Source organism: Cryptotermes secundus, unplaced genomic scaffold (assembly GCF_002891405.2).
Source record: "Cryptotermes secundus unplaced genomic scaffold, Csec_1.0 scaffold131, whole genome shotgun sequence".
Classification (NCBI taxonomy): domain Eukaryota; kingdom Metazoa; phylum Arthropoda; class Insecta; order Blattodea; family Kalotermitidae; genus Cryptotermes; species Cryptotermes secundus.
This window is the reverse complement of record NW_019742552.1, coordinates 601,349-622,445: the sequence shown is the minus strand read 5'-3', so window position 1 is coordinate 622,445 and position 21,097 is coordinate 601,349. Positions and strand designations below refer to the sequence as shown.

At 34.6% G+C, this 21,097-nt stretch overlaps 1 protein-coding gene across 5 annotated transcripts in view; it reads right to left on the bottom strand.

Annotated features, from left to right (window-relative positions):
* The window catches only part of LOC111873277 (sodium/calcium exchanger 3), a 285,375-nt gene that overhangs the window by 19,729 nt on the left and 244,549 nt on the right, over positions 1-21,097 (bottom strand). For 2 of the 5 annotated variants that reach the window (XM_023867850.2, XM_023867851.2), the window contains exons 6-8: positions 13,550-13,708; positions 5,701-5,859; positions 1,468-1,639 (exon numbers count right to left, since the gene is read on the bottom strand). In XM_023867850.2, coding sequence (XP_023723618.1) covers positions 1,468-1,639; positions 5,701-5,859; positions 13,550-13,708 — 490 coding nt within the window. The remainder of the gene's footprint in view (positions 1-1,467; positions 1,640-5,700; positions 5,860-13,549; positions 13,709-21,097) is intronic. The other 3 variants (XM_023867852.2, XM_023867853.2, XM_023867854.2) reach the window with 3 other exon arrangements.

Genomic DNA, 21,097 nt, shown 5'->3' with positions numbered 1-21,097 from the left:
ATTCAAGTTTATTTTGGCTCTAAATTCTGCCCTTCTGTCCTGGAAATTGTTGGTCTCCGAGTTCCTGCTCGGTATATCAGAGATTTTGCATTGTTCAATATTTGCCCTTCATTTAAGAATTGTCCCTCTGCTAGATGCGCAGCAGCTGCTAATGTTGTCTGCAGGGAGGTTGACGTATTCGGAGCCAGGAATGTTCTACCCAAACATATTTTAAATACAGTATAACTGTTAGTATTTATATTATTAGTATATTATTAGTATAGTAACTGTTAGTATTTATATAGTATTTATATTATATATTATTATATAAAGCAAAATGAATTACGTAATTTTCCTCAGAAAATCTATACTATTTAATTCTTGATTAAATATTAATGTTTCATTCCTCTATTCGTAATAGCACTTAGTTTAATGATAATGGAATTATTATTACTGTTATAATTATCGCTTATTTGTTTGTTTACTTTTACATTTATTCGTTATTATTTCTTCCAATTACTTAACTGTATTTTGTATTTGACTTCTAATAAGTTTGTATGTAATGTAATTCAGTCATCTACACTGTGCTGAGTCTGTAATTGGCCTTGCGGCTGTTGACTCGGCACATTAATAATAAAGAATTGAATTGAATTGAATTGAATTGAATATGTCAAGTTGATGATTGCTGCGTAAAACTTAATAAAACTTAAATTAAGATTGTGCATTTATTAATTTATATTAATGTGTCTTATTTAGACTTTCATGTGGCGGTATTTAAGTGTTACATTTATAGTATTCCTACTGTGTACTGTCTATACTTGATTTTGAGCTTGGTATCCCACTCGGGTAGATTTTTCTTGGGGCTAGTTGAAGTTTAATGTTATGTATTATGTATGGGTCTCCCATGCTAGTAATGATGTTAATGTTGTAGCAGTCATGTCAGTTCCTTTTTGAAGTGCCTTAAAAGGAAGTGGATGGTTGTCGGCCTACTTCTCTTAAATTGTCAATATTTCTCTCACAAAACATTCAAAGTACCTCCCTAATAACACATTGCAGATAAACATCAGGTAGTGTTCCATAAGACCTATGACTATATTTCCTCCAATGAACAAAAATTTATTGCAGCTTGAAAATGGCATATCATGAAGAAATACCATAAAGAACTTCACAATCTGTATGTTTCATCAAAAATTATTAGATTGATCAAATGAACGAGGATGAGATGGACAGGGAATGAAGCACACGAGAGATAAGAGAATATGAAATATAGGTTGGAAAACCTGAAGGGAAAAGATCTCTTGGAATACCTAAGCATATTTGGGAGAATAAGGGTGAGGAATGGGTTCATCTGGATTAGAATAGGGATCAGAGGTTGGCTGTTATGAACACAGTAATCATCCTTCAGTTTATGTAATAGATAGGGGACATTTTGCCTTCTGGAGAAGGGCTCTTCTGTGTGGAGTTCGTTAATTGTAATAATATACTCACTTTCCAGGTTCCACTAAAAATTTTTCTCCTTTAATAGCATGATATATGGCTGCAAGAGACCAGGCAACACCAATACCCAGGAATACGTTGACTGCATTACTTCCAGTTACATTACCAACTGAGGCATCTGCATACTTATCCTGGATAGCTGCCACCTTGCTGGCAAATGTGTCTGTGAAGAGAGGCAGACATTAATTGTAACCATATGGTATGCACATTATGCAACACAATTCACAATCATTTGTGACTTTTAGCATTGTTAGCTAGCCATGCCATACCTCAGCTGTTAGCTGCTAACTTTCCACTGCATCAGGCAGGATTCAATCTTGGGTTCACGTGATGTCAGTTTTGTGGTGGCAAAAGTGGCACTTGGGCAGGCTCTGTCTGAGTACTTCAGTTCCCCTGCCAATTTTCACTCTGTCAATTGCTTCATATACATTAGTCATCCTTTCATCACTGCTATATAGTCTCAGTACTTACAGCGTTGTTAAACAACAAACTAAAAAAACAGTACTGCTAGCCATCTCTTTCAGGATGATAAATGTGAAGACAGATATTTGGAATACATAATTTTGAGAATATATAAAATCCACATATGAGTACTATATTGGTTAATTTAGATATAATATTGAGATTTGAATATTAATATACAAAAATAATTTAGGCATAATTCAAAAGTTTTAAACAGACAAATGAGCAAAGTTATAATTGAAGAATTTCTTAATATTAATAATATTCTGTTAAACATATTACCTGCTGTTGTTATATGGTCAAACTGTACAAAAATAACAGTGCCTGTTTCTGCATATCATAGAATACTACATACATAAATACTAAATATTTTTATTAATACAGTTTCTAATCCCACAGGACTACTTCTGTGTAGCATGTATTTTCATAAAAAGTGCCTAATATTGACTGAAAAAAGATATGAATGAAGTATGATTATCTGTAGCAGATATTAACTCATCCTCAACTGTCATATTTGGGCAAATGAAATGAAAATTTGTACAACAAAAATATTTCTTAGAATCATACAGTAATACAAGCAAAGAGACTATAATTATATTCTTGAGGCACCCAATGGTATTCAATTCTGTCTGTGCTGAGAGTAACAAAGAGTGATGTATAAGTGCACTTCCATAAAATAGTTCCAATTTTTTAACATGTACTGCTCCTTTTTTATGTTATTAAAAAAGTTTGGTTTCTGCAAATAACACATTCTCTGATACAATATTTAAATAAATTAAATCGACATTTTTAAAGGATAACAATATAATTAGGAGTACATTAAAAGTATTACTTATATTGGATAGTATAATGAAACATGATAAAATCCTCTTGGGTAAATGCCATACATGGCGCTGTTTAGATCATAAATGAGCTTTTATAAAGAGGTCAAATATTACTTCTTTTTTCTAGAATCATTTCCATTTTATATGGGTCAATGTAAAAGATTTCTTCAAATTTAGCATTTAAGGTTTGAATGCCTTTTTAAAATATTGCACAGTACTTTCTATTTATCACTTTCACATGCATATATTCCCTTATATTTTGTACAATGCTAAATTAAGTAACTGTAACACATTCCCAAGGCATACTGTGAAGTGGCAAATTGAGACTGACAGCAACATTTTCTACAACTAAAGCTGGGTAGGAAATAAGCAGGAGATACTAAGATATTAACCACTGATATAAATGTTAAGAAATCATTATCCAATTTGGTTCAAGTATGTAGCCATGCAACAATACAACGTGTTTAGAGGTTAAAAGGTAATAAAAGAAAACATGCAGTGAAATCAGTAGCTCAAACTTGAACACTATATTCAGCAGTAGTTAAGACTACTCCCAAGCATATGCAACAAATTTGGCAATACTAAAACAAACACTGAACAGTTAATTACTACAAGCCTTTCTATTTTACAATAATAACAGAACACACTAAGGGATGGAAAGGATGAAATATTTCATTATGTGATAAATGACATCAAACAAACTATTACAAAATACACTAATTTAATCTATCTGTATACAGAAGCTAGATTCTATTAGCACTTCTGATACCAAATGGACTACCATAATGGTAAGGCAGTTAATTCATATTTTAGATGTGCTCAGTTTGAACCTCAGCAGGGATATCAATTATCCTTCAGGATTTTAAGTTCTCAGAGCAGTGGTTATAAAGAGTTCTATCTTCTAGAACTTAATGCCATGCAGTCTGTTGAAAATCAACCTTTCAGTGGACTACACGGCACTCTGAACAGCTTGCATAGCGTTATATCCCTGAAGTTAGAACTCACCAGTTATCCTGACTTGAGGTTTTTTTACGGTTTTCCTCAGTCCCTCCAGGAGAAATGCCAGTGCAGTATCTCATCTAAGCTACAAATAGTTCTTTCCAATTCTTTTAAAATCATTTCAAATTTATCATTCATCTGTCATCCTGCAAATCATTCAACACTACAGAATCTAGCTACTTCTAGTGGTGTTACCGTAAGATTCGTGGTGAATCTAGGAATGCATAATGTAGAAAAATGAAAATTCTGATTTATCAGAACAATACATTTTGCATGATACCTAAAATATAGTTTTTTTTTTCATTGTCCACAGTTCTATAAGGGAACTGCATACAGTGTGTTAACCTTTTATTTGCTTTCATTTCTTGACATATTTATTCTACGAATGAAACAAAATTTAAATATGAACGTAGCTGTTACACTTCAACACCTATCCTGATTAAGTACTTCATATATTGCATCATACTGAATCAAGGCCACACTAAATAAAAGCTATTGCATTTGATTTCCATGGATGAGGGTACCAGTAGATAAGTATGGACATTAAACATAAAATCACATCACAATGATATGTAATACACTGACAACAAGCAGCTGACTGACTCTTGTTTAACAGTACATAGGTGCAAACATTCATACAAACACTTAATTATAGTAATATTAGTTACTTTGGCAAGACTCATGATTTCAGAAGCTTCAAAACAAATTATATTTACGTTCTAAAGGAAAGGCAAACAAGGATTATTTTTTATCTTAAAATTGTAAATCGTGCATCATTCTAACATTTGATTTAAAAAAGTTTGAAATATATTTTAAATGTGGAACTTGTGATGAGTATTACAGCACTAAAATAATTCAGTTCCTTTCAATAATGAAGTACACGCAGAGAATTAAATAAAAACAAGATCAAATGAGGCCAAAGTATAGGATATTCTACTTTAAAACTCTTTCAAACAGTAAGCATTCAATAAAGTAATTACTTCAAAATTCTAGGGTATAGTGATGCTCAAGATAACATTTCTATTCCTCTTTTGTCTTTCGAGTTTGCGACATTCCACTGAGACATACTGGCTACTTTTTCAAGTTACAAACAATAACTGTATGATGGAAGCAGCACTGCTCCTCTGAAATCTTTCCCATTACAATGTGAATCCAGAATAAAAGACCTGAAAGTTACAGACTGACCAATATGACTGTACTGATATTTGTATGAAAATGGAAGAATAATTCTTCAAAGTGATTTTCTTTCTTGAATTAATTTTTCATGTCTTGAATGACCGCCTCTGTGGTCTAGTGGTCGGAGTTCCTGGCTATAGATCCAGAGGTCCAGGTTCGATTCCCGGCGCTACCAGATTTTCTGAGAAGTGGTGGGTCTGGAACGGGGTCCACTCAGCCTTACGAGGACAATTGAGGCGCTATTTCAAGGAAATAGCGGCTCTGATCTAGAAAACCTAAATTAACGACCATGGGGATTCGTTGCGCTGATCACACAACACTCTCTAGCAACTTCTAACGTTGCCGACAAGCGGCAGTCGCTCAGTCCGTATAGTTTGCTTGCCAACTGAAACAACAGTTTTTCTTGCTTTGTCTTGAATGACACAAAAATAAAGCATGGTGTTGATGTAAATATAGAGTATGTGAAGATGAAGAAACAATATGTAGTTTAAAAAACATGTTGCACATTCCAGAAGTTTAAGCATGCATTAACCAGATGGTGTTTTATAAAGATATTGTCTGTCAAATGCACTATTAATTCTAATTTTTTGCTCTTCACTTTGTTATTATGTGTATGTTCTGCTATTTAAACTGAAGTTATAAGTGGAATTTTACTGTGTTAACAGCAAATTAATATTAAGAATATAAAAATACACGGAAAAAATTCTGATCATGGTTAGTAGGCATTAGTATTACATGATGATTGTGGGATATCTATCTATACCTGGGAGACTGGTACCCATTGCCACTAAACCAATAGCTGTGACAGAATCCTTCAAGTTGACACTGCAGCCAAAGTGGGAGGCAACATCACCAATAAGTGCTGTCAGGAATCCTATCCATAAAATGGAGATGCAAAAACACACGTACCCCTGAGCGACATCTACTCATGAATCACCATTACCGAGAAAAAGAAGAATTTTTTTTTATTTGTAATATGTCTCATTAAAGATGACCGTAAAAGATAATAATGTATCAAAAATGGAGCCAATTTCATGTCTGAGCATGGACAACTTACCTTTCTAAAATCTGTACAGGATTTAAGAAAATAAGACAAATGCAAAAGTTAATTATTAATTTTAGGAAACAAAACATCACATCTTCAGACATGGTTGAAAAGAACAGACGAAAGTCTGCTTTCTTCAGATGGCTGCAAACACAAAAATAATGTGATGAACTGGTCCCTTTTTTTTGTGATGGCCATGCAGGAACTTCAATTGAGAAACTATGAACATTTTAATACTGGCTCCTTCTGAACAAAACTGTGCACAAGATGTCTGAAATAGCTGGTTGCCACTCAAGTGTCCTCGTAACAATTGTAGTGGGAGAGCTCTCAGGATCAAAGTCCGAGATGAACAAAATTATTGGTAGCAGGTAGAGAAACGTTACATGCAATTTGAGTTTCAACTATTCCTCTTGTGAAGGAACAAAAGAAGGTAAAACTAACCACTGTGTTTTGTATTTTCACTGTGTTAGCTTGTTTTCTGGACCAATGGCAAAATTACAAAGAATTATCATAAAAAACAACACAATTTGAAGACTTGTAACGATGACAGAAGAGACTGGCATAATCCTCAAATATTTCAGTATTCACCAAAATTATGAATACAGGGAAAGGTCTGTTTCATGTAAACTGTGAATCTAAATACCCACACACACGATAAGTTGAAGCGACAGTAATCTGTACTAAATTAAAAGAAAGGCACATGGATATTTTCCAAAATTTTGTGCATATGGACAAATATGAAGAGTATAAATGCAATATATGATTACTAGTAACATTGGCATTTTAATACATAAAGGGGAAAGTAAATATCACAACCATTTTCAGGTTGAATAATGCCCTCTGACCTAGGTATAATTTGATTTTACAGGTCTATGTAAGAGTCTGTTCTACTCTCATTTTCAGATAATTGATTATTGTGTTGTTGATACAATATTATCACTTTGGTGATAATTAATTTAGGGTTAATTTATTACAAATTAGTTGATGTAAAATTACATGTGCATATAGCAATTGACACTCATGTGTCTCTAACAACCCAAACCCACAGACACACACACACACACATCACTTCAGTGGTTATCATATTCGTAAATATTCGACGTATGTGTTAAAACACAGTCACCACTATAAGAACAGAAATTAAGAAAACGAAAATTGCCATTTATAATGACGAGTATCTAACATTTTTGTTGATCCCATTTCCAGACCAATGTTGATATTAAATACATCTCACTCTGTTGACAGTTCCCAGTATAATAAAAGCTTTATCATAATGGATCAAGCACTATTTTAAACCTTCAGAGATTCATAACTAATTGAACACAGGAAGTAGGAAGGAGAGTAGATGAATGTTATACATAATAAGACACACAAAATACTTATTTAGTAACAAGATGTATGTATGAAGATAAACACATAAACATTCTATGTTTTAAGAGTTTGAAGTGATGGCATTGGTTGCATACACATATCAATATAAAAAGAGAAATATTATATTTTATATTAAGGAAGTTAGACCACTTAGTGGCAGAAATTTATCGTGTAAGCTATATTATGATTCATATTCTTTAAACTTATTTTATAGCTGGCATGCAAATAAGAGCACTGACTAATCATAATTTCACTTTATGCAAATGTTTCCAATAATGCCTACAAAAGTACTGCAGAAATTTTACACATGAACAAAGGTGAAAATGAAAGTGTATGTTATATTTATTTGCCATCTGTAAGATTAATAAAATATATGCGAAGTTGAAATACTTATATGCATTTCATGCTACAGCCATGCAGGTGGTACATGAAAGGAAACTAAATTCACCGTCCCTCATGAATAGTTAGAAACTTAAGGAAATCAAATGCATCAGCTACATAAAACACAATATACAAAGTACAACCAGTGGTTACATAATCAAGCAAGCATCACTCCTCACTAATGACAACACAAATGAACCATTACAGATAAACACTTCATCTAAAAACATGGGCATAATATGTCTCATCTTTTACATAATTTCTTCGTCTCTATTTCAGTTTTCCAATTGCCTTCCTGGTTTCTTGACTGAAGTTTCATATGGAGTTCTTTCACGAGACTAGGCTATATGCCCTGCCCATTGTAATTTCCATATTATGTACTTCAACAATATTACTGCTAACATTCAACTGAAGTTTCTACCATATATTTTTAAACACTTAAGTATCATCAAGATCATCATTAGCAGCAGCAGCAGCAGCAGCAGCAAAACAGCCCTTTTTGAGCCACATACCTGCTTAGAAGATTCTGCCAGACTTGTCTGAACCAGTACTTACTTTTGGGATTTTGCAAAAGTATTTTTACAGAGCAAGGTCTTCAGCTTTCAATCCAACCCCAACTTTGATAACTAACAATTAATTATAAGATTTTAAAAGTAACAACTTTGATATAATAGCCTCGACAGTGGCCACAAAACAAGAGTTAATAAAGCCAACAAGGAGCCGTCATTTGTATAAATGTCTTTAATGATTTTCTATATACTTGTCACAATAAAGCCACATTATAACCTGATGGACAGACTGTCATTATGCAGAAACTTTAGCTCGTGTTATACACAGATAAACATAGTTCATAAAATCTGACATAGAAATAAGCATTTTAAAAAACTGTTTCTTTCTGTGTTTTGTCATATAGTAATATTGTGAACAAAACTGCTGAGGAGAATGTTCGAACATAAGAGAGAGGAAATAATAGGAAAATGCGGAACATTAAATAATGAGGAGCTCCGTAATTTGTGTTTTTCAGATAATACGGGGTGTTTTTTAATGAACTTGATGCGTTCACGGCTCTGCGCTTCACTGTGACTGGCGCATCATCAGCCGTGAAGCGCATGCAAATTTTACTGAAGACTCAGCATGCCAATAACATTTGAAACGAAGAGAAGTTCTTACCTATGTTCACAGATCACAGGAGCAATTGAAATCGCTATCCCTCTACATGTAAATTTCTTTCACAATTAATTGTTTCACTAAAAATATACATCTACAAAAATTCTTCAGCACACCAGTCACAACTTTCACTGGATGGCTTCAGCAATCGTGTTGCCGTTCTTGCACTAGACTCTGACACTCCAATCTCTTGAGCTAGTTGTTTCAGTGATTTTCTAGGTGTACGTTCAAGTGTGGCCTCTATGCCATCTAACTTCTCTGTAAGCATTCGACACTTAGGTTTTGTTTTCTTGTCTATTAAGAGTTCTGTTTTTTTCTAAGTTTATTCACCAAATTATGAACTGTTTATCTGCTGGACACTCCTTCATCACAAAATTTACATCGAAATTTTTGCCAACACTTTCCAGCTGATCTGTATTTTACATAGGTTTCATACAGAAATACACGTTGCTCTAAAGTATACAGAATGATGTCGAGCCATACTGCTGATCAACTGTTAACTGGGAACAAATGGCTTATCGCGCTGGTACCGCCTACTGCTCATAAATCATAAACAAACTCCCACAAATGAACCACACTACCCACTGTGTAATATAATACTGTGTACAAGTTTACAAGTTAATTATTTTCCGTAATTTCAAATGTTATTGGCCATCAAGAATGCTGAGTCATCAGGAAACATCACATGTACTTCATTGCTGCCAGCGATGCACCGGTAGCAACGAAGTGCAGAGCCTTGAACACGTCTAGTTACTAAAAATATTACCTGTATTATTAGGGTGATTAAATCAAAGAAGAGTAGGTGGGCAGAGCATGTAGCAACCACAGCGGAGATGAGAAATTCATAAAAAACTGAGTCATAAAACATCAGGGGAAGAGATGCCTCAGAATATGCTGGTATTTACAGAAGATAATCTTAACATTATCTTAAAGATACAGGATGTGAGGGTATGGACTGGAATCAACTTCCTCAGAATAGGGTCCAGTGATGGACTCTATTGAATAGAGTAATGAATATACGTCTTTCATAAAAAGCAGGGAATTTCTTGGCCAGCAGAACTTTTTACTACACAAGGAAGACCTTGCATCATGGAGTTAGGCTGAAGATAGTTATAGTGCAAGGGTTGTCTAATCTAGTTCCTATATGTATGAGGGAGAATCAGTACGTAGGTCACAAGTGGATATGAAATGTAAAACATGCGATATTCGAACCTGGAAAAAACGTTTATTCCTTGACATATCCTTCACCAACATTGATACACTTGTCCTCTCGCTTTACCAGTGCGTCAAAATCCACAGCATAGAAGTCTTTTGACTGTTGCCTTAGCCAATTCCACACCTCCATTTTAAACTCTTCAACATCAGCGAATTGTTTACCACAAAGGTGGTGTTATAGCAACCAAACAGATGGAAGTCACGAGGAGCCAAGTCCAGGCTGCAAAATGAATGTTCAAGAAGTTCGCACTGGAATTCTTGAATTCTCTCCTGAGTTGTTCGGTCTATATGATGTCTGACACTGTCATGATAAAGCAGTACACCTCTTACCAGTTGGTCTATATGTTTTCTGTGAATTGCATCATGAAACTTCAACAGAAATTCACAGTACGATGCAGAATTCATATTTTCAGCATGCTTCTGAAAGTGGGCCGACACTACTTCCTAAGAATCCCAAAACCATAAAGATTTTGGTTGAATGTGAACCAGGATGTTTACATTGCACTGAAGCATACTTTGATTTGGGTTGGTATGAGCTGTGATGCACCAACGATTCGTCCCAAACAAAAATCCTGTTAAGCATATCTGCTCCTTCATCTGTGCACTATAAGAGATGTTGCAAGGAGAGACATTCAATTCATTTTTTCCCGATCCTTGAGTTCTCTGGGCACTCACTATGCACACACTTTCTGATATTGAAACAATCATAAATTATACCGTATGCTAAGCCATAGGTACACCCTGGTGCAGTTTCTACACTATATCGCTGTCCTCCTGTCAGCTCAGATCAACTCCTCCACCCACTCCACAGTTGTTTTTGCTGTTATCTGAACACAGTGTCCTGGTCAGGCATCATTTGCAATTTTCATATGTCACTGAGAGACTTTCTTGATACAGTCATAAACCATTTTACATGACAAACACTTCCCACCATAAATAGGAAATACTTCTTTGGCACTTTTGCCCACAAAAGCACACAACAGAATGCTGATCTTCTGCAGTATACACCTCAAGCATGGTCGCCATTTTGACTAATGATACCAGCGCATGTGACTCTGCTACCCAGACTGTCATGAAGCTGAATGGTGTAGCTACCAAGTGATTCAAATAGAAAATCTATTATGTCCATTCCATTGTCACTATGTACACTTACTTACAATTGAGTCTTAATATCTAGTATGTATAATATATACGAAGCCTGTCAGTCTAGGCTCAGTACAGCAGACTATGCTCTATTTCTAGTAGTATTTGCTACCATGGCAGTTTAGTCACTTGAATGTCCATTACAACTGTTTTACTTCCATTCCTGACCTATCTCCTGACTCTCCCTCACAGAATAAGCCTACTAATATCATTGTCTGTTCATTAAGTTCAAGTTATACTTTAAATGCTCACAAGATGTTGCACTCAATCAGTACCAGTTGTTATGAACAGTATTCAAAATTTGTGACAACTGTCACTTATCAAAATGATAACAAAGTAGAATGCCCTGCTTATTAAAATGTAAAAATTATATGTGATATATAATTTTACAGATATTTCATTCAGTTTCACTCAGTGGGTTATAAAAAATTACTCATTTTAAATACGTAAGTAGTACTCATTACATTACTTTGTTCATAGATTTCTGTAGAGTATATTCTCCCTAAACTTAGTTCAGCCATTTTTGTAATTAGGAGTTTATCTCATTTTATGAGTAAAAGAATTTTACAAACGGTGTATTTTTCTTATTTCCACTCAATGAATGAGGTTAGAGTTTTTAAATTACAAAAAAAGTAATAAGGATTATATCTGGAGTGGGACCTAGAGACTCATGTAGGGATCTTTTTAAGAACTTAAAGATACTGCTATTGCCATGTGAATACATTCTCTCATTGATGATGTTTGTGATTGATAATCAAACTAAATTTTGTTCAGGTTTAGATGTTTAGCAATTATATTTGCCAAACTTGAATCTTTCTGCTTTTCAGAAAGTTACTATGTTTACCGCTATTAAACTATTCAACAGATTGCCCATAACCATTCAAAGCCTTAAAGAGGATAGAATTAGTTTTAAAACTAAGCTGTCTTTATATCTTATGAATAATTCCTTTTATACAGTTTCTGAATATGTGGAGCATAACATAAACAACTAGTTTTAATTATTCTGTTACCTGTGTGTTTGTTTAAATTGTTTGTATTTCTTTTGCTATGACGACCTTCATGTCCATTTGTTTTGGACTTATGAAATGAACTATATATATGTGTGTGTGTGTGTGTGTCATTTCAATGATTTAAGAAATCTAAACTCACACAAATCTCAACACACACACACACACACACACACACACATACATACATATATATATATGCAGCTGAAGTCTATTTGTTGGAGAACTATATACTGTATGGGCCAGAAAATATAATGTTACTGATTAACATTTCAGATTAAATATGGGGCTGCTCTGGCTTATCTGTATGTGAATAAAACTGCATTGAATCTTACATTACCCTTTTTGAACACAGAATAACACAGAGATTTCTCAACACTCTTATCACTTATCCTTCGTGTTTGTCACAACCTTCAACAAGACTGTGTGTGTGTGAGAGTCTCTAAATTCCCGAGAACGACTTTCAAAATGGATACCATACGATATTATTTGACTTAAGTTCTAAGTAGTTACAATTTTGCAGCTTCAGTGTATGGTGCACCTGTACCATACAACAGACTCTGAATTATTTGTGCAGTCATGCAGATCTCACAAATCTATTACATTCAGATACACATATCCAACATCTGTGGCATGCGAATTTCATACAGCACGTTATACATATAAAATCGAAGTAAACCAGATTTGACACAAGTAAAAAGAAGTGAACCCACAGTAATGAATGGTATTCTCTAATAGATGGACTATGACATGTAGACATGCATTATAAAATTTAATTACATTGTCTTGAGTACAAAGAACAGAAAGAACACTTTAATATCTAAATTGTACCACAGATTAATTCAAGGCTTAAGGTTAAGGAAAGCGTTTAGAGATGGAAAATATGTCAGTTTCAAGGGTAATTTATAAGCAGCTTCTGAAGACACAGTGATTTTGTTCTTCTATTGTAATGTATTAAATTTAAATTATTATTATAGCAGATTGTTAGTCATATTTAATTAAGTTGGTTCTCAAAGTATCAAACTAATTAAAGTCTGTAAGATACTTTCTTAAATTTTAAAGTTTGTCATGAAATTTGAGAGGCTACTATAAAAACGGATATTTAATGCTCTAGAATTGTGATAAAAGTAGTATGACTTCATGTATAAATATATGCTGAAATAACACCCCTCTCAAGTTCCAAATGGAAAACCACTCTCAATTTTCTGCTTCATTTCTAGCAAACAACTGAAGAGTTCATCCTAGCTGATATTGGAAACTGCTGGAGGGGCCAGTTGCCTTACCTGGTACACTTGTACCGAGAGCAACAAAGGCCACAGCGGTGACTGCGTCCTTGAGGCCCACCGTACAACCAAAGTGAGACGCCACGTCTCCAATGACGGCCGTGAGACAACCAATTCCACATATTGAGATAACGAAACATAAATAACCATCAAACATATCTGGGGAGCAGAAGAGGAGAGAAAAATGAACAACAGCTGAGCAAAACATAGTAATACAGTATGGGAGAAAAGTGTAAGTATAACAGAGAGACTCACAGTGCTGAGATTTTCTGCATGCTGAGAGGTATCTATATAAATTTTTTGTGCAGAAGAAAATGAAAGGAAAGGAGAGGGAACGGTGAAATACAGAATAAGTAATTAGAGACTTCATACAATGTGCTAATTTCAGATCAGTGTGACACAGGCCTCCCCAATGTTTCTCACTCAGTAGCTTTAAAAAGTGGTGAAGCTAGTAAATGTGATAAAAGTGAAAATAATTAAGTGTAACTGTATATGAGAGATGCTTACTAAGTCACTAAGAAGTAGAAAAAACTTCAATTTATATATCATGACAAGTTCTAATATTCATTAAATATATAATATATTTATTTCAATTAAATTTCAAAATCAAATATGTCACTTGGCACCTTTAAGACCAGTTTCTGCAATGTGTATGTAAGTATATGGAGACAGAGTATTCAAAAACTGTGGGATGAAACAGAAATTCTGTAGTTCCAGTCACTGGAACAAACACATACACCATCTCAGACTGGATCATTCGAATACAAAACCAAATGAAAAAGCAACTTTTCAAATTCAATATCCACTACAGTTTTTGTATGTTTGTATAAATTAATTTAGTCATTTACTACATTTTACGGGACCAGTGGGCATATTATTGCATACTTTCATCTCTCAAAATCAATTCTCATACCTGCAGAAATTTTTATGATTTAGGAAACTTCTCTCCAAGACCAATGGATTTCCAGTGACATCAGCTACAGATTTTTGTTTTTGTTCCTTAATTATAATAACTTACTGTACCAGCTGAGTTTCGTTTTAGTGTGTTAAACTAGTTATTTTTATACACTAACGTTCTGTGGCAGGGCAAAATGATCAAGTTTTGAATACCATAAAAATGGTCTATTATGCAATAAGTACTTTTTTTTTCTTACACATGACAAAGTACTGGATTTGTGAAATAACACAGTCTTAAGTCAAGCCATAGACAAGAAACAGAAGCTTAGATGCAATAGGTACAAGCTGCTTGATTAAGTTCCCTCCAGTCTGAAGCCAACAGAGAAATGGCACAGGACCCTTTCAATGTACCAGGCTCTCAGACAATAACCTGCCATTTAGGATGGAAAAGAAATGTAACTTTTCTCTTTCTATAAATGCATATATTCTTTATCCTGTTTGAAACGGTCCAGCAGATGTTACAAATTCCAAACACTCTGCTCTAAGGAGTTCTTCATTCTTTTGGCATCTATTGAATTCCTGAGTCATTAAACACATTGATGCAGTAGTAATATTCGAGGACTGTATGTCAGTCAATTTACTGACTGAATTAGTTATAGCTGACCTATATATTTGTGATCAAACTATAAACAACTGTCATTAACAGCATGCTCTAGAAAGTGTTCACTTCCATATGATAACAGATTATGAATTAGAATAAGCTACTGATTTTTATTAGGTTCATTTGACATGATATGATAGGCAGAAGAGAAAGCAGTTTTTGAAAGAAGTAAGAAATTGGCTGTGCCCCTGGACAAGCAGTTTTGTAGTCTACTAACTGGGAAGGCCTGTTCTACAGTGACTTCTGAACAGCAATAACATCACACATGAGCATCAGTTTATCTGTACAGTAATTCCTTGCCAACCATGGGGGTTAGGTTCCTAAAAATATACTGCAGTTGAGAAGATCAAGGCTATATTGGAGACTGAAGGCCAGCAAAACCACGGCCACTAATAACATCCATCAAGGACTAACCATATTACAATAGGGTGTTTAAAAATAAATTAAACAAAATATAGAAACTGTCATAAATACACATCTGTAACTTTAATCTGGAAGCTAGAAAACTGGCTTCGGATGCTATTACATTCTCCCACTAACAAACGAAGATCTTTAAGTGCATGAAAACCACTACCTCTTACATGTGTACTCAAATTAAAACTCAAATACTGAGGTTGGTGATACTCAACACAACAGAAAACTGCAGATAATTTAAATCCCCATAGCTGGAAAAAAACTGTAGTTGGCAAGGGATTGCTGGAGAACTGTCTTGTCTTCTGTCCAGCACTTCAGTCCTGAAATGTCAATTACAAGCTAAGGTCATAGAATGACTGTATACAGAAAGTGGAAACAAAGAGTAATAGTGATAACAGAGAACACAAAACATTAAGAAATTAAAGATGTGAAATAATGAAGACAGCACCATAACTTTCTGAAACATGGTAGGCAGGGGTTGGTTGTACTGCCAACAGTTCTCTGAAGGTATCCATCAGTGCACCTAGATCTTGTCTAAAGTTCTAATAAAGATACATGACATTTGAAACTGAACAATGAAGTAGGTTATCTAAAACATCAATGATGAGTCAAACAGACATTACACATTCATACCAGAAAATTATGTTACTGAAGATTAGTTGCATTCATTCTATCCCTGAATATGTATTATGATTTGTAGTGATGTATTCATGTTACATAAATTAGTTATACATATTAATATTTATACTGATTACTCCAGCACTCTCATTAAGAATCGACCAAGATGCTTTAATCCAATAATTCTTTACATGTGATATTAAACTGGGGTTCAAATGAACAACAAAAATTAACTGTATTGTTACCAATTAAATTAGCGTTAACAGAAGAACCAGATTGTAAAGATGTGATGCTGTGATGGCTGTAACTGTGAAGTGTGGGCTACAGTGTTCTGAGATATGATGCCATGTAAGCTAATAGGAGTTTACCAATGTTTTGAAGAAACATACTGCCTCCATCTTTGGAGTCAAAGAGCAAGCCATGGAAGAAAGCAGCACCAAGGAAGTTCTTCAACCCTGAAGATGGAAGCAATACAATCCTCTGAGACATAGATGTAGGCCAAACTACATGTCATTACATCCCAGTAGATAATATTCTTCAGAATTATAAGTTGTTAGCATAAAGTAGGTGCTAAGTTGCTTAAGTAGTAAAATGTCTGCCCAGTAAGTGCAAGATCCTTATGGACTGAATTTCATAACAAGATTCTTCTATGTGGAGAAAATAGTCAGTTTAGGAAATCATAGCACGAGAATGGCTCTATGGATTTGAATGAAACAGATAAAAGTTTTGAAGAACATGCCTTAATGACTGTATAAAAGACTTAGTGCATGTGGTTTTAATCTGTTACACAGAAGTAATTTCAATATTCAATGTTAAAAATGGATAATTTTATATCTATATTCCACAATCTTTAAAATTCTTAGTGGGGTGAGACTGAATCCATTTGGTACTGCTGCCACTACTGGCCTGTTGTACCAGCCCCAGATGTTAGATGATTGTGATTGTGGAGCAATTGGTGGAATGAAGTTTGGCAGGGGAAACTGAAGTACTTGGAGAAAAGTTTCCCCAGTGCCACTTTGTCCATTACAAATCCCACATGAATCACTAGATGATGCTGCAGTTGAATTTATGTAATTAGCAGAATGTACACAGATTCTCCAGATTTTAATCTGTTAGAATATCAAGTTTGAAGTGAATTTCCACAGAGTGTACAAGAACCAAAGATAACAATTTCAGCCCTGTAGTTACTGCAACAAAGAACTGAAAAAGTGTCATCTCTGTTATCAAAGTATAACAACCAATCAGCCATCAACAAACAGAAAAGTCGAATTCAAGGGCTAGTCAAAGGTAATGAGTCATACTCAATACTGATTTTTGTACAGAAGTGCAACTGGATTATAAATAAATGCCTATTTTTAAGACTCAAAATGGGGAGAGTGGGAAAAACATGCAAAGTGGATCCATAGAACTGGATAAGTCTTCTGTAATAGATTCATTGCAATCCTATAAAGCCATTCATTTTTACCATTAAAAGAAGTCATTTTTAACCACGTTGTATAGGAAGTATCTATGCCTAAGCATCATGGCATGAAAATATGCAGAGGATGAAAAGTAATGCTTCACAAATTCTAGACCTTGGCACTAGCTGGATGATAGTGGTCAGCTTGAAATTTGTGCTGCTTTATTCCCTCTGTTCTTTCTGTGAGATGAGCATATCATCAAGCTTTTCTGTATATATGGGTCAAAGGATCAAATATCAAATGGGTAAAGAACAAATATTTGCTTCTGTCAAACAATGGATTCTGGTTATCCAGCCACTAACCAATCATTTACGGAGCTGTTACAACTATGAAAATTGTGTATCATTTAAGAGAAGCACATCAATAACACAGAGTTCTTCAATGATAATAGCAACATTCCATGTGTGCTGTGTGGATGACAAGGTTACAAATGAATAAAACATCCAACAGGTGTGGTTCACATATGATATACCAAGGAAGCAATATTTTATGCTGTATTAAGGGAGCATAATAGCTGTGAAATGAAGATGCAGCAGGTCTCAGGGGCTACCTGGCACACTGGTACCCAGTGTAACAAAAACGATGGCTGTTACAGAGTCCTTGATGCCAACTGAACACCCAAAGTGCGATGCAACATCCCCAATGATGGCTGTCATCACACCAATCATGACGATGCACACAAGAAAAGCTGCATAGCCCTTGCCAAGAGCTGTGTATAACCAACACAAAAATAATGTTAAATTTAATCATTGGAACAACAGTCTCATAATCAAGTCACATGAAATACCAGGCACAATAGATCACTGTAGTCACGGTGCAAGGGCCAAGAAGGTCCACCTCTTATACATGAAATATTGAAAATCACATTTAGAACACAATTTGGCAGCTGCAAGGAAAACAGAAGGGCTTGTGGTATTCTATATGAGTTAAGTAATTGAAATTAAAAAGTAACTGAAAACACATAAGTGGACTGATGAATAGTTGTTCCCATGTTTTGTATGGTCTTTGCTTGAAGTGATTACATTTAACACATGACTGGGCTAGTGTGTGTGTGTGTGTGTGTGTGTGTCTGTGTCTGTCGTGTGGGTGTTTGTGTGTTTGTGCATACGTCTGTATGGGCACAAATATGGGTGTGGGTGTGCATGCACGTGTGTGTCCATAGAGGTGCATGTGTGTTTATTTGTTGGACAGTATGAACATTTCACCTCACAAATTGGTAAACAGATTTAGACTAAATTTTAAACTGGAGTTTACACTAAAAATTGATGAACAGATTTTATTTTGATCTGTATTGGTATAATATAACCACTACTTTACAATGAATTAAAAACACATTTTATAATTTTATGAAGAACATGTGTCATTATGCATCTGGTACATACTATAAAATAGGAGGTACGATTTTCACTAGAAGTACTTCCTCATATGGAGAATATTTAACAAAATGAATCTGTCCATATTATGATCTGTAACTTTTATTTCAAACATTCTCTGACATGGCCAGTGTTTAAGAGAGTATAAGGAAAAATTATTTATGACCATCGTATATGTAGAGTAATATCTGCAGTATAATATACTTTGTGTCATTTATTTTTATATAGAAAAATAAACACCAGATCAGCCAGGCAAGAAGAACTGGAAGAAATTCCTCTGGAAAATGTGTTGTACTCTTGCAATACTTTTAAATTAGTTGGAGTTTCAACAGTTGTGGTTGCTGAAATTTTCCAGTCACTTGCTAGGCATTACAAATAAACTGAGATTTGTAAACTATTATACTCAGCCAGGCTAATAAACGAAGTATCTGCCTGGGGTGGTACAACTTTAGAGGCAGCAGAGCTCCCTTTTTCAATTTTTGTTAAATGAAAATAATGTCTGCTGCTCTTCTGTTTATACCATGACATTACTTGGCCACAGTCAAAATATATTATGCAATTACATAAGGAAAACTGTTCTAAGAATTTAAACACTCTTGTTCATTTTCCATCACTCTGTATTATTATTAATTGTGACAAAGTTTTAAGAAAGATGAAATGATTTTAACTGGGGGGATGGGGGATTTCTTGTCACCTGGGGTAATGATTTTTATGTCTTGAAATAAAAGTCTGAACAATATGCTTATGTTTCAAAGAATAATAAAATTGATGGCATGTTACATATAACAACTAAAGCACAAGATGTGAACAATCATGATTTAAAATTAATTCTCTAAATTATAACAATTTTTAATTTGTTTGACTTAACATCATGACTCATCCTGATAAATGATTTGTTTGTCATTATGGCCCTCACACAGTATCACACCTCAGCCTAGAGAACATTCACATACATTTTAAGAAACAAACATAAGTATAATGACATGCTGGATTTGATAGTGTCACAGTAGTGACTATTAAGTGCATGGTCCTCCAGGTTGTAATGCCATGAAGTTCAGAATGAGCCCAGTATTTCTTTCTGAACTCTATAGTGTTACAGTCCAGAAGTCTGTATTCTTTATAGTGAAAGTAATGACTAGGGACTGGATTTTAATGCAAATGCATATTTCTTTCTTGCAACCAGAAAGTATGCTTGTTTGGATATATGTATGAATTACTTCATTTCTTAAATTTCGGACATGATTTGATGGTGCATATAAATGCATATTTTGCCTGTTCTATGAATAAGCATCATATTTTTGAAGATCTCTATTTATACTGCATATTTCCATTTTAAAATGTGTTAATATATTTTAATTTTATGTTTTCAATTATGGTCATATGTATACAATTTTTCTTTTCTGTATTAGAATATGTTGCATATTTGACTCGACATTTCGTCATGATTCATGTTTCTGATGCAATACCCAGGACGGCACTTCCTTGAACCCTGTACTCGTAACTTGCCCCATCCGCCTATCATCAAAGTGGCCGCGAAGAGATAGTCAGAAGCGTTCACATGTAGCCGCTATCAATGTAATACGATTCAACCTCGATCCCTGTACTCGTAACTTGCCTCATCCGCGTACCATCAAAGTGGCCGCGAAGAGATTAGTCGAAAGCGTTCATATGTAGCCGCTATCAATGTAATATGATTCAACCTCGATCCCTGTAGTCGTAACTTGCCTCATCCGCATACCATCAAAGTGGCCGTGAAGAGATTAGTCGGAAGCGTCCACATGTAGCAGCTATCAACGTAATGCTATTCAACCGATAAGGGACTTATTTATTTCCGAAGTCTCCATGAGGTTCGTTATGCTTCTTCATTTGAAGCTGGGGGCCATTCACATTAGTGGTGACTAGTCTGTAGTTAAGTTTGTTTAGCTTTCTGTAGTTATGCCGAAAGTGAAAGTAAGTCAGAAAACTAAATTACAGCTGTATCAGTGGGAGTTCGAAGGAGAGATGATAAGTAGGGATAACGAAATTCTTTATTGCCGAGCGTGTGAGAAAACAGTTGGTTGTGAAAAACGCTTTCAAGTGATTCAGCATTTGAACACTAATATACACAAAGAGAATATTAAAATTA